This window comes from Macrotis lagotis, chromosome 5 (genome assembly GCF_037893015.1).
Source record: "Macrotis lagotis isolate mMagLag1 chromosome 5, bilby.v1.9.chrom.fasta, whole genome shotgun sequence".
Lineage (NCBI taxonomy): Eukaryota > Metazoa > Chordata > Mammalia > Peramelemorphia > Peramelidae > Macrotis > Macrotis lagotis.
In genome coordinates, this window is record NC_133662.1 from 228085444 (window position 1) to 228103451 (window position 18008).

At 36.8% G+C, this 18008-nt stretch overlaps 1 protein-coding gene across 17 annotated transcripts in view; it reads right to left on the bottom strand.

Annotated features, from left to right (window-relative positions):
- OTUD7B (OTU deubiquitinase 7B) overlaps positions 1-18008 on the bottom strand; it is an 81281-nt gene that overhangs the window by 2065 nt on the left and 61208 nt on the right. For 16 of the 17 annotated variants that reach the window (XM_074188690.1, XM_074188682.1, XM_074188693.1 and 13 more), the window contains 5 exons: positions 13169-13281; positions 2235-2362; positions 1819-1968; positions 1196-1310; positions 273-357 (listed from right to left, as the gene is read on the bottom strand). In XM_074188690.1, coding sequence (XP_074044791.1) covers positions 273-357; positions 1196-1310; positions 1819-1968; positions 2235-2362; positions 13169-13281 — 591 coding nt within the window. The remainder of the gene's footprint in view (positions 1-272; positions 358-1195; positions 1311-1818; positions 1969-2234; positions 2363-13168; positions 13282-18008) is intronic. The other variant, XM_074188694.1, reaches the window with a different exon arrangement.

Here is an 18008-nt window from a genome sequence, read left to right on the forward strand (position 1 = left end):
CATCCTACCCACCACACCTGGACTTCCTGAAGTAGCTCAGTCTCACACTAGTGCACCATATTCCTGGGAGATTCTAAGAAACCCCTAGCTTATCTGTGTATAAGCACCAAAAGGGTTGAGTTTACAAATGTCTCCTTCCCTCCACTCTGTCCAATGTGCCTTATGTGGTCCACCCAGAGCTAACCTTTCTTACACCTAGCCTAAGTTTTCCCCACAATAATGGGTCCCCCCCCACTAGTGAAAGATGAGCCTGTGAGGGCAGAGAAGTTCACCTGTGCATCAGAAGGTAACGAGATCCATTTCACATTCATGTAGCTATGGAGCAGGTGTAATTTTGCTTCCAGGGACAGGGTCACACTGCAGGAAAGGGAAAAAAAGGAATCAAAACTCAAAGGCTTCAAAGGAGGTGAATGAAACTATAGTCTGTCAGTATTAAGTTCATAACAATAAAAAGATGAAAATTTGAAAAAAATGGTGAAAGTCAAGTCTGTACATACTAGGAATTGTACTAGGTCAAGTAAACTAGGTCATCACTCATATGGGAAACATTAAGAAAGGGAATAGGGGAAAAGATTTGAGAACTGTTCTAAATGTATTTATTCTCCAGGTTTCTTGGATTCAGGGTTAGGGTGGTGTTGGAGAACTAGAAAAGCCATTTTATTCTTTCTCTATTTTATTCATGTATTCTCGAAATTTGTAGAGAGGACTAGAGAAACTAGATACCCGAGATCTGGAAGTTTGCTTCTCTTATTTAAATTCCACAAGGTTACAGACCCACAGCAGACAATTTTGTCTCTTTTAAACCCACCATCATTTATCTCCTTGTTAGGATGGACAAATCCAGCAATGATTTGATAGCTCTGCCTAACCCTCTGAGTCATGTTTTATTTTATTGTTTTTACTGAGTCAGTAAAATTAAGACAGTACTATCATCTCTATCTATTCCATTAAAAGAAGAGAACAAAAAATTTGTTTTCTGTTCTACCCTCCAACCTCATCCCCAACTGTAAAAGCAACTATGCAAGGCCACAATTTTTGTATTAGCTGATGTCCAGTCCACCATTCCCCAGAGAGATCTGGGACATTGCCACTGGTACCCTAGATCCCTTCTGGATTAAAGACTTGTTGCAGAGGTGTGAAAAGCTAGCAGATTTATGTATGATGATGTCAAAAGCAGGGTGTCCCTCGGCCTGACCTGGCCAGCCTGACATTGTCGCTCTCATCCTTGCCCCATTCCCAGGTCTTTCCAGGGTCCACTGCGAAGTGCAAAGGTAGAAGCTTGTGCTCAGAGTCTGTGAGTGGGATCACTGCTGGGAAGGAGAGAGGAGGCAAGAAGAGGAACAGGTTATTAAGAAGCAACCAGACAAGGGCCAGCCTGCACTGAAAGGAAAAGGTAATAATTCCCATATCTACTAGATATAGAAATCTACTCAATTATCTGTTCTGTGGAGTCAGCTTCTTCCTGCTACCTAGCCTCCAGAGCTCTCCTTTAGGGGGCATTACTTGGTGCCTCTGGATTGGACTGTAAGGCAGTCTCATTGGAACATAAACAAAACCCAATTAACAGAGTCTTCTAACCCTGGGGTGTCCCAGAGTCCCGCTCATGACAGACAGACATTCAGCTGCAATAACATGCCGGATCCACCCATGTCCTGATGACTTTTAAAGCTTGATCTAATATTCACTTTTACTGCCAAGAATGGTTTTAGCTCAAGCTTTTCCTTAATCTCTCATTTCACCACCCACAAGAGGAAAACAGGGTATTGTAAAAGCAGGAAGACAGAAAGAAATCAGAGACAAAGACACCACCATCATCACCTTGCTCTTTGGAGTTATCTTTCTGCTCCATAGACACCAGGGCAGAAAAATGAGCTTGATCGTAGGCCAACACCAGAGGTGATCGGTGACACCGGCTGGCTGGGACTTCCAAGGGCAGATAGATACCCCCAAAGGGGATTGGGGCAAATGCTACAGAAGAATCATAGAGGAGAAAAATCATTAAGCCTATTAATTCCCTTTGCTAGGAAATAACTTCCTCCCTTTTACCACTTGTGTATCCCCAACAAAGATAGTTGCTTCCCTTTCCAGAATGGCATCTTCTTAGCATGTTATTTTATTCCTCATTGTGTCTTATGTTTGTATATTTATACCACCCATCTCCCCTGCCCTCTCCATGGCTTAGGGCTGATCTCTACGCAACTCAGAGTAGAGCATAGATTAACTCGGTGACCCACCTTCTCCACCAGAGTCTCTAAGCATGGTGTCTGCCACCACCACAATTGGCCTCTTAAGCACATGTGCAAGAACAAAGACATGGAACTCTTCCAGGCTCTCATAGACAGGTTCTTCAGAACTCTCCACCCTGAAGTCAAAAGAGCCAAAAAAGAACTCTATGAAGATTGAGGACATTCAGAAGAGATGAAGAGCAAACAAATGGGGTTCATCACACAGCTCTAGCTGGGTGACCAGAGTTGAGTCCCTTCAGGAAGCTCCTCTCTGAAACAAAGGTCAGACTGGATGCTCTCTCAAAGGTCCCTTCTACACCTAATGTTCTAGGATTCTAGAATTCTAGATTCTAAAATTCCCAGGCTATTATGGGCTAAGTCTAAATGCAGCTTAATCCAATAGGTTCAAGATTATTTCCTCCCCATTTAAACATACCAGTGAACCATAAAAATTTAAACTTAATTACTTTAATAATTGAAAAATAAAAACACACATGAAGAAAAAGGATATATAAAAGTATACTCCCTTTCTATAGTTAGCATAGAAGAAAGCTCCCTGAAGACAAACCAAAGAGCCTGCCCCGGTTCTCAGCCCCACCATCCAGGCCACAAGAGACAAAATTCAACTTTCTTTTTCTGGCTTACTTTTAAACAAAGCTAAAAACTGGGGAGCTCAAATAATATAAAATATTTAATAATACAATCAATTTAAAACAAGGGAGAAATTACATCAGAGACAAACATTTTCTGAGATCAAGTAATTGAGATGGCCAGGAGCGACACTGAGGAATAGGAAGTGAATGCCACATCTAACTGTTGTCACTAGTATCCATCACAAGTCTAGACCATGTGGATTAAAACAGTTAAGATGTCATAGGATAACTGGAAGGTAACCACCAAGTCCTGGGACTCCGCCTAAGCCCATACCAGGACTCAGCCCACACCACCAGGTTTTCAAATTTAGGAGCCGCATTAGGGGGAAATAATGCCAAATTTTTTCTTCTTTAAAACACTTGAGGGTCTATCCTATTCTTTCATTAGTTAAAGACTCCCCTTCACTCTTATTAAGGGACTTAAAAATCACCATTGAACTGGACAAAAAAAAATCTTTCCAATTCGTAAATTCCCAGCCACCATGATTATAAAAAGCAAATTTTATCTCCTCCATATCACCCTAAAGCAAAATCCTCTTGCAACAATTATTTCTACCTTTTTGGCCCCCTCCAAGCATTTTTAAATCTAATTAATTAGTTTAATAATTTAATAAAAGCTCAGCTAAGTGGCACAGTAGATAGAGCACTGGCATTGGAGTCAGAAGGACAGGAGTTTAAATTCAATCTCAGACACTTGACACTCATTAGCTGTGTGACCTTGAACAAGTCACTTAACCATGATAGTCTCACCTCAAGGGCCATCTCCAGTCATCCTGATTCCTATCCGGCTACTGGACCCAGATGGCTCTGGAGGAGAAAATGAGGCTGTTGACAGCACAGCCCCCTTACTACCCCACTTCTCACCCAAATCCAATTCATGTGCTTATCATGGCCTCACCTCCCTGATGTGATTGTCTTCTTCCAGAATGAAGGACAAACTCCTAATTCCTCACACCAAAAACTACTAATTTGTAAATATGTTTAGCAAAATATTTATGTGAAATGCTAACCTGACCATTTAATCCTAATTCCTCATTCCAAAAACTACTAATTTGTAAATATGCTTAATAGAACATGTATGTAAAATAAGAATGAAGGACAAACATCATCAATATAAACATTCCAAGGGGCAGCTAGGTGGCACCATAGTTAGAGCACAGGCCCTAGAGCTGGGAGGACCTGAGTTCAAATATGACCTCAGACACTTAATAATTACCTAGCTGTGTGGTCTTGGGCAAGCCACCCCATTGCCTTGCAAAAAAGCAAACCAAAAAACCCCAACCCAAACACATTACAAGAATAAAAAGGATATAAAAGTCAACTCCTCTTTAAACGATCCCAAAGGAAAGGTAATTTGTAAATTAAAAAGGAGCTGAATAATATTCCCAGATTGTACAGGCCTTTCCATGAGGGCAAACATCTCTAGGCTTAAGCAAATACTGTCAAAGGACATTAATAATGATAATAGTTAGCATTGATATGGCACTTCCCATATGCCAGCACTTTTATTATTTTATCTGATCCTCACTTGAATTTAAGGCACTATTATTTATCCCTATTTTCCAGATGAGGAAACCAAGGCAAACAGAGTTTAAGAGACTTGGCCTAGGTCACACAGCTAGTAAGTGTCTGAGTTATATTTGAACTCAGGTCTTCCCAAATCCAGGCCCAGTACTCTATGTTCAATGTACCACTTAGTAGCCCCAAGGAAAGACTAAAGATCAACTGGAAATGTACCACCCCCCCAAATTCCATTCTACTTGGGTAAAATCCTTCTGTATCAGAGAACCAAGAAATCTTTGAGTGAAGAACTCTGTCCCTTCTTACAGTAATACTGATTTATCACAGTCTGTCCTGGAATATAGGACACCAAACTGGGATTATCAGTGAAGTGATCTTTATGGTGCCTGCAGCTGTAGCAAAGTTCACTGGCCCTGAAATCTCCTAGCTTGAAGAACTGTCAATTAATGTGAGAACTAACCTGTCCTTAACAGGGATTCAATCTGGGGTCCATGGAATTATACTTTTAAAAGGTTATTTTATTAACATACAAACCAAGTTTACATGTACAGCTATTCATAACTTAAATAAAAATAATTTAATGAGGAAGGCAGGTTTGATTTTTGGTGCAGTTTCCCCAAAAATGAGGTCAGATGACAGTGCTATTCATAATTCTTTTTCCTTATATTTATTTTATACCTTTACAATCCTTTATTAGTCTATTGAAAACAATGGACTCCTTTTTTTGTTGTATAGACCTTCTTTGGCACATACGCATATTACATTCATATATGTATGGCTATACTTATGATATTGTGTATGTGTACTTTAACCTTTTTTTTCTACTTACATGCAAAGATAGTCTTCAATCCTTTTGCAATTTGAGTTCCACATTTTTCTATCACCATCCCTTCCCTCCTTCCTCCCCAATGGAGGCAGACAATCTGATACAGGTTGTACATGTACAATTGCTTTGAACATATTTCCATATTAGTCATGTTGTGAAAGAAGAATTAGAACAAAGGCAGAAAAAATTCATGAGAAAGAAAGAAAAAACAGAAAAGAAGTTTTAACAAGTGAGCATACTATGTTTTGCTCTGCATTCAGAATCCATGATTTTTCCACCTCAGGATGTGATGATGGCATCATAATTCTTTTTCAACTACTTGTTTTTGTTCTTTCATTAATTTGCTGCTTCTCCACCCTTACCTCCCCAAATGGAGCAAATTTAAATCTTTTTAAAAGCCCTTAATGCATAAATCTGTAACCTAGCAAAAAATAAAATAAAGTAAAAATCCCAAATTGGCCACATCCAAAAATATATAATTCCCCTCATTTCAAATTCAAGATCTCTCTGGCAGGAGGTAAGTGAAATATTTCAACTGCATTGGTCAGAGTTCTAAAGTTCTTCAAAGTGATTTTTTCCTCTATGATGTTGTTATAATTATAGTACTTGTCCTAGTTCTGCTCACTTCACTCTGTATCAGTTCATCATAGTCTTTCCAGGTTCTTCTGAAACTGTCCATTTCATTACTTTTTATGGTACATTAGTATTCCATTATATTCACATACCCCAATTTGTTTAGTTGTTTCCCAGCTGACATGTTCTTCGTTTACAATTCTGGCTACCTCAAAAAAAAAAAAATTCGCTATATAGGTTTGGCATTCATATAAATCCTTTTTTACTCTCTTTAATTTCTTTGGAATATAGCCTGGTAGAGGGGCAATTTGAACAAAGGATATGCAAAGCATGTTCCCTCCTGGGCATGGTTCCAAATAGCTTTCCAGAATGGACAAAACTACCAAAAAAAACACACTGCAGCACATTTTCCACAGTATCTCCAATATTTGTCATTCACCTCTTCTGTCATCTCTGCCTATTTTACTGGTGAAGTGGCACCTCAGGGTTGTTTCAATTTGCATTTTTCTAATTAATAATATATAAGAGAATTTTCTTATAAGTTTGAAATTCTTTCTTTGGTCATTTTTATATCGGGGAATATATCATTTGAATCATTTTCTTATATATCTTGCATATGAGAAATATGCATTATCCAAGAAATTTCCCACAAGGATTTTTTCCCCAGACTTGATTCCTTTATGCATTAAAATTTGTAAAATTGTTCATTTTATTGGGATTCTATTTTTTTTTTTTAGTCATGAATTTTCCCCTTATACAGAGATCTGAAAGGTATTTTGTTTTACTTTGGTCTTCTTTTTTTATTTTAAATGACATGATCTTTTGTTTAGGTCATGTATCCATTTGGAGTTTACCTTGTTATATAGTGTAACATGTTCTAAAATTAAGTTCTGCCAGAGTGCTTTTCAGTTTCTCAGCTGTTTTGGTCCAAAAGAGGGTACTTAACAAAGTAATTGGGGGGAGGGTCCTCTGAGTTTATCAAACAAAACCCTAGGTGTGTTTCTTTACTTCTGTAAATTTCTTCCTTTCCTGTGCTCTCCTCTTTTTCTTTCTCTCTAGCTCTCTCTCTCTTAACTAGAATTAAGTCACTTTAATGATGATTTTTAGCAATGATACTGATGACTTAAAACCCTTTTTTTTCCTTTCTACTTTTTTCCATAAGTCATCTTTAAGACTGTTAACTTTTTGTTCCTCCATATGAATTTCATTATTCTTTTTTCTAGTTTTACAAAATATTTTTGGCAGTTTGATAAGTATGACTGGAAAAATAAACTCATATAGGTAGTCTAAATCAACCTACTCACAAGTAATTAACATTTTCCCAATTATTTAGGTATGTTTTTGTTTCTACAAAATTTGTTTAATGTTGAATTCAAACATTTTCAAGATGAATATTGGTAGGGACGGCTAGGTGGCATAGTGGATAAAGCACCGGCCCTGGAGTCAGGAGTACTTGGGTTCGGATCAGGTCTCAGACACTTAATAATTACCTAGCTGTGTGGCCTTGGGCAAGCCACTTAACCCCATTTGCCTTGCAAAAACCTAAAAACAAAAAACAAAAAACAAAATAAAAATAAAGATGAATATTGGTCGATATGCTCCCCTCAAATTTCATAGTTTCTATAGTTTCCATATATTTTAAATGGAATTTCTGGCTTCTGCTAGATTTTGTTAATAACATAAAGGAATGATGAGTTATGTTTTATTTTTTAATCGTATATCCTGTAACTTTGTTGAAGTACTAGCATTTCTAGAACTCTGTTAAATAGTAGTAGTAATTAGCAGGCATCCTTATTTTATTTACTATACTCAAGAAAGTCCATTTATTTCTAGGATTTCTATACTTCTTAAAAAGGTTGTTACCTTTTCAGCATTTATTGATATAGTCATTTGGTCTTTATTTTATATATATGTATATATATATATATATATATATACACAAATATATAATATAATATAATATAATTAACATTGTTTAGTATCTTTAATCTCCTTATAATGAATAAACCCTACATTCCTGGTATTACTCTACCTCAATCATAAGGTATAATCTTTCTAATATGTTGCTGTAGCCTATTTGCTTATATCTTGTTTTTAAAATTGTCAATATTCATTAGTAATTTACTTCCTCTGTTTTGTCTTTCCCTCATTAAGTTATCAAAATCATATTTGTATCATATAAAGATAATAGAAAATGCTTTCTTTTTTATTTTAGCAAACAGATTATAAAGTATTGCAATTAATTGTTCTTTGAATGTCTAATAAAATTCATTTGTAAAACCATAGGGTCCTAAAAATTGTTTTCCCCTTTGGTAATATATTTAGGGCTCCTTAAATTTCTTTTGTTCTGATATTAGGTTATTTAAAGAATTTCTTCTTTTAATAATCTGTTTATTATATAATTTTTAATTATTCATGTATTTTCTCTAAGTTGCCAATTTTATAACCATGTAATTACAAGACATAGCTTTTGATAACATCTTTCATTTCCTCTTCAAATTGTTAATACTTTTTCCAATTTTTTGATCCAAACAAGAGGCTTTCCTTTATTTAAAAAAAAATCAGGTTAGATAATTGTTTATACAATTATAAAATATTTATCTTCTTCCCCAATCAAAATAAAAGACAGCCCCAGAGAGTTTTATTAATTTCATAGGTTTTTTGCTTTTAATCTTTTTTTTTTTTTTTTTTTTTTTAGGGTTTTGCAAGGCAAATGGGGTTAAGTGGCTTGCCCAAGGCCACACAGCTAGGTAATTATTAAGTGTCTGAGACCTGATCCGAACCCAAGTACTCCTGACTCCAGGGCCGGTGCTTTATCCACTATGCCACCCAGCCGCCCTGCTTTTAATCTTATTTATCTGTTCTTTAATTTTTGAAATTAGTGTTCCTTAGGGATTTTTGATTTATTGTTTTTAAAGTTTTTTAAACTGCATGACTAATGGTTTGTTCTTTTTTCTTTTGTTGATGAAATTCTACAGATTATCAATTTTCCGCTCAGAATTATTTTAACTACATTCCACAAGTTTGATATGTTATCTCATTATTATAATTTCTTTGAAGAATTTTCCAAAAAGATCCTGACAACTGCATTTTGATAAAATAGGTTTCCTTAGTAATCTCATATGTTCTATTTTATGTATTTTAAAACATTTTTCTAAGAAGGAATTCATAGGCTTCAAACTGTCAGAAGGTTCTATGATTAAAAAAAAGGACACTTCTATCTTAGTGGAGGATGACTACTGTAATCTATTTGCAAAAGGCAGGTAAAGATCCAATAATAATTCAACAAATAGGAGCTATTAAAAACAAATACCCAGATGTAGGTTCTCTAAAAAGCCAAAGAGTTCAATAAAGTCTTTAAGTTTCTTTCTTGATTTATGGAGAAGCAAGTATCAGGAGCTTATTCTGAACTATAAATCAGAATCATCAGTTTCTCCCTAATCGAAAAACAATCTCCCTAAAAACTTAACTGAACAAGTTGGCTGCTGAATTTCCTTACATTGATTTTCCATACTCTTTTGTCTCTGCTTTGAGCCATCATCCAGTCAAAAGTTTCTACAGCCAAAGTCTCATCTGGCTCAGTTGCCATGGCATCATTAATAGCAGACCTCAGTGTCCTCAGGAGGTGGAGCTTCTTTAAGGTCTTTGGCTCAGCCAGTTAATTAACATTTAGTAATTGCCTGGTATGTGCCAGATACTGTCCTAAACATTAGCCTAATCAGAGAAGGTGTTTGATACTATAGCCAGGTTATAATTATATCACATTCATAAGGATAGTTCAATTTCTATTAGAGATTTTGAGGGACAAAACATAAGGGAAAGAATATCCTTGCTAGGATGGATATGAGTATTAGGCTCCCTGTTTGGGCTGTGATTTGTGATAGCTGAAAGGAAGAGGAGGAGGAGGAAAGGTGCATATTATGGCTATGGATATTAAAAGTTTTGGGGGATCAGTACCTATCTAGGGGCTTTCAGTAGCCTCCATGCCAGTTATTATGGGCAGAGCTATGGAAGACCCTGGAATTGCCTACAACACTGCATGGAGTTGCTTGAAACATCACGAGGATTTAACACTGAATAATACTAGAGGGCAGGCAAAAACATCTCACTAGTAAAGGAGATGAAGGAGGATGACATTATACAGATTCCCCTTTTATTTAACCTGTGCTCCCAGTGATGAAGGCAGATGGAACCTGGTGATTAACAGTGGAATACTGGCAGTTGAATAATGGAGTTAAACTCATTACAGCAGTTGAAAAGATCAGGAGATATAACTGGTGACATGGTGGTGACTGCTTCAAGCCCTGAAATAGTACAGAGTCTTCTAAAGGAAATTTAGATAATTTATTAGATAATCCACAGTGTTAATGATTTTTCATGACATCAGGAAGGTGAGGCCATGACAAGCATTGGGTTTGAGTGCTAAGCCACCAACCTCACTTTCTCCTCCAGAGTCATCTGGTCCAGGGGTCAGATATGGATCAGGACGACCAAAGATGGTCCTGGATGCAAGGCAGTCAGGACTGAGTGACTTGCCCAGGGTCACACAGATAGTGAGTGTTCAGTGTCTGAGGCCAGATTCAAACGCCCCTCCTCCTAACTCCCAAGACCAGTGCTCTATCCATGGCACCATTGAGCTGCTGTGCCACACAGTATAACAATTACAGATTATGCAATACAGTTGAATGCAAAGCTTTTCAAGTAGGTCACTCAGTATATAGATTTGGCTAGATCCTGGACCCAGAATTTAAGAGGAGAAAGAACACTGCCCAAATGCGGTTTTGAAAACTATAAAACACTCTCTTTTTCATACCATTATCCATTTAGATAATGAATAATGAAACTAATTAGTACAGAGTTGGACCAGAGTTAAGAAAACTCTAAATACAAATCTGGCCTCGGCCACTTACTAGCTGTGTGATTCTGGGTAATCCATGCAACCCTGTTTGCCTCTATTTCCTCATCTGTAGAGATGAGGAAGGAAAGGAAATCCATTCCAATATCGTTGCCAAGAAAATGGGGTCATGAAGAATCAGACATGAATGAAACAACTATAAACAGCAACATCCATTTTGCTCTCTGTATTGGAGGAAATGGACTGGTAAAGAGAGAGATGGCCTTGGAGCCAGGAAGACCAAGTTCAAGGCCCATCTCTGGCATGTACACTTTTTGTGTCTTATGGTAAATTACTCAACCTCAAAATGCTCTCAGCATCTCTCTTAAGGATTTTTCCCCCCAAGGAGGTACCAATTTTGCATTGCTCCAGGGATACTAACAAAATCACTAAATCAGTCTCTGTGTTTATTCAATTGGTGATGTTATATGGCTGTGAACCATGGAATACCCTCATCTCCAAAAAAAGTCAAAAGGCAATGGAGAACTGTGCCAGTGAATATAAATCAATAGCAGTCTATTACATACAATCAAGGATTTATAAAAGATACCTTATGATCTAAGAGAAACATTATGATCAGAAAAGGAGGTGTGGCTGTGGGTCTATATTATTAAAGGGAAAAGCTCTATCCATGAGATTGACAGATTTAACAATTAGAGTAGCTAAGTTCTCCCACTACTGATAAATAAATAGCCATTTATTAAGTGCTTTGCTAAGTACTCCATAAACACAAGTCAGGCTGTCTCTCATTTATCTGGGTCTCTCTCCCACTTACTCAACTCCCCTACTAAACTGTGAAATCCTTGGAAGGCAGAAACTTTGACCTGGTCACTCAATCTCTTCCCTTAACCCTGATACCACAGGTTCAAATACACTGAGAGGATAAATAAGAGATGGGAACTGGATATGAATAAGGTGGGTTCTGCCCCCAGGGACCAACATCAGTATTGGCTGAGGGTCTTGACCACTCCTAGGAGGCTGGCATAAAGCCAGGAAGCCAGCTTGCAACTGGGGATTCAAATCCCACCTGTTAGCATAGGTGCCAAGGTCCTGAGAAAAGACCATTTGAGGGGGGGATAGGAGAGAAGTTGGCTCTGACGCCCCATCATAATTGTCTACGTCAGGAACCAAGAACAGAAAGAGTCAAAGAAGAAAGACAGACTTAAAATCTAATAAAAAGCCCAACAACCCCTCAGGGGAAACTGTGAGAACCCTCAGGAGTTGTCACCTTTTTTGCTACGTGTGCTCTCTAAATTCAACTCTACTTTCCCACAGAACTGGTGAAAGTGTTATCATAGATTTTTTTTTTTAGGCTTTTGCAAGGCAAATGGGGTTAAGTGGCTTGCCCAAGGCCACACAGCTAGGTAATTATTAAGTGTCTGAGACCAGATTTGAACCCAAGTACTCCTGACTCCAGGGCTGGTGCTTTATCCACTATGCCACCTAGCTGCCCCTATCATAGACTTTTAAAGGGATGTTACAGAAATCAACTATACCACTCTAGTAAAAGCATGGTCTAAGAACTAGTTTTATCTAGCTGACTGATATCAATTGATAATCATGAGAGAAAGCACAACAGTGGAAATTCATAAGTTATAGCTCTTAACCTTATCAAAGACAGTCCTAGAAACCTTAAGGAAGATGGAGCAGTCACAGTCTTAAGACCTAGTGTGAATGGAGATTGAGAGAAAAGATCCAGAACTTGTAATATATCTGTATTTGAATTTGTCCCACAGTAATACATACCATAAGCATCAAAAAAAGTGGCTGGAGAGGAATCACTTGCAGTCTTTCGGGGATATCAGTACCAGAGAGAATCACCATCTCTTCACATTCAACTAATTTAATAATTTCTCCAATCTCTTCCCCTCTTCCACTCCTACTACAATCACTGACTCAATACAAAAAATATATTAATTCTGCCAACTCTTCCTCTAGTCTCTTTCTACTGTAAGCTTAATAAAGAAAAGACCTATTCTCAGTTCAAGTACATCTGCTATCAAAAAAAGAGATACTACAGATGAAGGTTAATTTAGTTCAATAGTCAGCAAAGGCCCAATCTGTGATGCCAGAAATATCTAAATGTTAAGAAACAATACAAACTGATCCCCCAGGATGTTTTCCTGGCCTACATTTTCTTGAATTCATGCCTTTTCCCCACTGATCAAAAAAGACCTCTCCTTCAGGAGGCTGACCTAGATTAACCTCACCTTAACTTTATATTACCTGCTGCATTAATATAAACAGCTTGTATTAATTGTATGTTAAAAAAAATAACCACCAAAAAACCTGTTCTTTTTAGTTTGTTAAGTGTTTTAAGGAAACTGTGTCCAGTTTTCACTGAATGGCACATTCCTAAGACAAGATCCAGGGCTCCCTCTCCCTTTAGCAGAGAACTCCACAAATAGGAAACTCTCAGGAACAAAACAAAACAGAGAACTGACTTTTTCCTATCATCTCCACCCCCCACACATACCCTCCACAGCTGGCTCCGTTGGTACCTATGTGCATTCGGGGTTCACTGGAAGCAAGCTTGATGAGCTCATTCCATTCCTTCTGCCATTCTTCTTCTGTATACACAAGTCCAGACTATGAGAAAAAGAGAAGACGGGTGGTGATTGGGTATTGGCTCCCATACACATTTCATCTATATCCAAACTCAACTCCCTTACTTTATGATTCTATATCCTTTTATTCACAATCACAAGTGATTTATACTAAAAATTCAACTCAACTATTCAAGTGAATGGCAAAGGAAACCATGCTAAAAATAAAATAAACTGAAATATAAAAATATTACTTACTGATTGGGGATTCCATATGTGATTACGGAAAGAGGTTTACTAGAAAAGTATTTAAATAACTTTGCTTACATCTACTGGAGAAATGACCTATTTCTTGCTCCCAAGCACCTTCAAACCTTCCTCTTCCAACATGACTCAGTAACCTCTTCTCCTTCCACCTATACTCCAAACACATTTATCCTACTATCCAGATTCAGAAAGCAGTTTTCTAGCCCCTTCCCATCCTCTCCTCCTACTCTTTCTTTCTAAAAAAGTTCAGTACCTGATTCAGTCAAGGAAGGGACTTTAGCAACCATCTAATCCAATGCTTAACTGAAAGAAATCCTCATTATAATAGGATTTTTTTTACTTTTCTGAACCTGACAAACACAAGTGTGAACCTTTTAATATAAAAAGAACAGGAATTGTATATGAAACTACAAATAAGTACAGTTTCCCCCTTTTTTAAAGTATTCATAACAGGTTAATTTCAAATCTATCCTATTGTGTCCCTCTGAACTTCATTCTGTTTCTCTTCTGTACATTTGAAAAACGCTTCAATGAGCCTCTTTTCTCTTCCTGTGTCCTTATTGTTTGCCCCATCTCAACACATCCATATTGTGTACCAATTAGTTTTAAGCTTTCCTTATAACAAATAAGTATAACCAAGCTAAATAATCTACACACTGGCCACATCTGAAGATGTAAATCTCATTCTATACCTAAATCTATCACCTCTTTGTATGGAGGTGGTATGATCCATCACTGGTCTTTTAGAATCACAGTTACTGTAACAGTCAGAGTTAAATCTTTCAAAGTTCTTTTTCTTTACATTATATAAATTGTTTTCTTGGTTCTGTTCACTATATTCTTTATCAATTCAAAAAACGTTTTTCATAAAACTGCCCTTTCATCATTTCTTTCAGAACCAATATTACATTATATTCACATGCTATAATTTGTTCAGCTGGCCAATTTACAGGTACTTAACTATTCCCAATTCTCTGCTGTAACAAATTCTAATATAAATATATTTGTATACATATACAAAAATATTTAATTTTCCTTCTACCTCTATCTAATAAAATAATTAGAAGTGGTATTGGTCCATTAAAGGGTATACATGATCAGTGACTTTTTGGACATAATTCCAAATTCCTTTCAGAAATGACAAGACCAGTTCACAAATCCAACACATTAGTGTGGATATCTTTATCATGGTCCTTCCAACTATTATCATTTTCCTTTTTTTCATCATCTTTGCCAATAGGTCTGAGATGTTTTAAGCAGTTTTTCTCTTATTATTAGTAAGTGGTAGAATTTTTTTATCTTTTTTTCATCATTCATATCTTTCCAAGTTTCTCTGAATAGGCTACCCTAACCATTTTTATAGAACAAAAATCATACATGATATTCATATACCACATTTTGATTAGCTATTTTCAAATGATAAGCACCAACAAAAAAGTAAAGTCATAAAACCCAATTATTTAAATCAAATTCAAAATGCTTATTCCAAATATCTTTTCTCAAAAAACCTCCACTACTTCTGTACTAACTCATAGCAAATAATCTTACTTCATATCTGAGAAAATAAAGGCCATCTAGTATTGGGTTCCCTCTTTCCCCACCAATTCCACCTCTCAAATTTCATGATTCCCTCTTCTCATTTCTTTTTCTCCAGTCTCAAAGAAGTCTTCATTCTTGCCAAAACCCAATCACTCTACTTGTACCCTTCCAAAGATCCCTGTGAAGATCATTCCCCCTCTGTTTTTTTTTAATTTATTAATTTATTTATTTATTTTTAGGTTTTTACAAGGCAAATGGGGTTAAGTGGCTTGCCCAAGGCCACACAGCTAGGTAATTATTAAGTGTCTGAGACCAGATTTGAACCCAGGTACTCCTGACTCCAAGGCCAGTGCTTTATCCACTACACCACCTAGCCCCCCCCCCCTTTTTTTAAGGTTGCACATGCACATTGTGTTATTTCCACATTAGTCATGTTGGGAAAGAAAAATTAAAACTAATTAGAAAAAAAATGAGAAAGAAAGTAAAAACATAAAAATTTTAAGTTTTAAAAAGTGAATATAGTATTCTTGCTCTGCACTCAGAATCCATAGTTTTTTCTCTAGATATGGATAGCATTTTCCTTAACAAATCTCCTAGGATTGTCTGAGATCATTGAATTGCTGAGAGGAGTTGTGTGATCACCACTGATCATCTCATAATGTTGCTATTGGTATGTACATTGTTCTCCTGGTTCTGCTCACTTCACTCAACATCAGTTCAAGCAAATCTTTCCAGGTTTTTCTGATGTTAGGCCCACTCAAGATTTCTTACAGAACAGTAAGTAGTACTCCATCACATTCATATGTCATAGCTTTTTTCAGTAAATCCCCAATTAAAGACATCACCTCAATTTCCAATTCTTTGCCACTACAAAAAGAGCCACTATAATAAATAATTTTGTACATTTGAGTCTTTCTCCCTTTTTTATGAACTCTCTGGGACACAAACGTAGTAGACCTAAAGGATAAGCAGTTTTTTTGCCCTTTGGGCAAATTGCTCAAATAGTTCCAAACTGCTCTCCAGAATGGTAGAATCAGTTCACAACCCCAAAATTAGTGCATTACTGTCCCAGTTTTCCCACACCCTCTCCCAACATTGATCATTTTCCCTTTTTGTCATTTTACCAAATCCCCCTCTCTTTCTAACCCCCAGTCTCTCTTTTATCCCTGGAATAACATGCTAATCTTGTCTTAAAAAAAAAATCTCCATTTGATCTTTCCAGACTTCTCAAGTTAGGATCACATATCTTTTCTCCTTTTTCATTTCTGAATTCCTAAAAAAAAAAAGTTGTCAACAATTATTGCCTCCACTTTCTCACATCTCACTCCTCTACATATTCCAATCTGCTTGTAACTCTACCATCCACCTGAAGATGGCTCTCTCCAAGGATACCAATTATCTAAGATCCACCTTTCCTCAGGCTCCCTCTTTTCTGATCACTCCCTCCTCCTACATACTCTCTTCAATCTATTTTCACCATACTGTTCTTTGCTTTATCTGTTTGACAGTTCCTTCTCAATTTCCCCCTTTTTTGATTGATATTTTATTGTTCCAAATATATGATATGAAAATTTTTCAACATTCTTCCACTTGCATATTTATGTTACAAACTCTTCTTCCACCCTCCCCCTGCCCAGCGTCAAATAATCTAGTGAATGTTGTACATGTACATTTGTGTTTAACATATTTACATATTATTCATTTTGTGTAAGAAGAATTAGGACTAAAGGAAAAGAAAGAAAACCATGGGATTGGAAGGAAAGACAAAAGAAAAATTTTTTCCAAGTGTTCATTCAGATTCTATGGTTTTTTGGTTTCTTGTTTTTTTCATCTGGATGTGGATAACAGGTCTTCCAAGGTTGTCCAAGCTCTCTAAACTGCTGAAAGGAGTTACATCCATCAAGGCTGATCAACTCACAATGCTGTTGTTAATATTTACATTATTCTCTTGGTTCTGTTCCCTTTGATCAGCATAAGATCCTGTAATTTATTCCATGCTTCTCTAGTGTCCAATAATTCACAGTTTCTTATAGAACATACTCCATAACATTCATATACCATAATTTGTTCAGCCATTCCACAATTGACTTTACACAACAAAAAGAGCTGTTACAAATATTTTGGAACGTGGGAGACTTTTCTCATTTTTTATTTCTTCTGGATTTAGACCTAGTATTGGAATTGCTGGGTTCAAAGGATATAATCAGTTTTATTGCTCTTTGGGCATGAGTTCCATGGTTGGATTAGTTCCCAACTCCAGCAACAGTACATTAATGTCCCAGTCCTTCCACAACATATCCAGCATTTACTCTTTTCCCTTTTTGTCATCTGAGCCAATCTGATAGGTGTGAAGTGGTGTTTTAAATTGCATTTCTCTAATCACTAATGATTTGGAGCACTTTTTCATGTGATTATATATATAGCTTTAATATCTTTGTTTGAAAACTGCTTGTTCAAATCCTTTGATTCAATTTCCCTTGCTCAATCATCATCCTTATCTATTCCATTTTCATAGTTATACCATTAAGGCTTTATTCAGACCCCTCTTCCCATCCTTATTCATATTTTCCTCTTTTAGTGATCTCAGCAATTCCCAATCACTCAAATATAATCCCTATACAATAGACTGCCAAATTCAGATACCCAAAACTCCAGTCCTAAATCAACAACTGCCTAATGGACCTTTCTATCTGGATGCTCCAAGGATTCCAAATCCAGAATGGCCTACCCCTAACTGCCCTAACTTCCCTCCTTCTGTCCAGGGTACCTCTAGTCTTCTGGTCATCCAAGTTTGCATTCTAGGAGTTCTTCCCTTCCCTCATTCCCCTTATTCAGAATGCTGTCAATCCCCATCAATCTGAACTCCACAGTGTCTCTTACCTGTCCTCCTCTTTTCACTCACACCAAATCACCTTCATTCAGGTCTTCATCATTTCTTACCCAGACTTTACAACAATCTTTTAA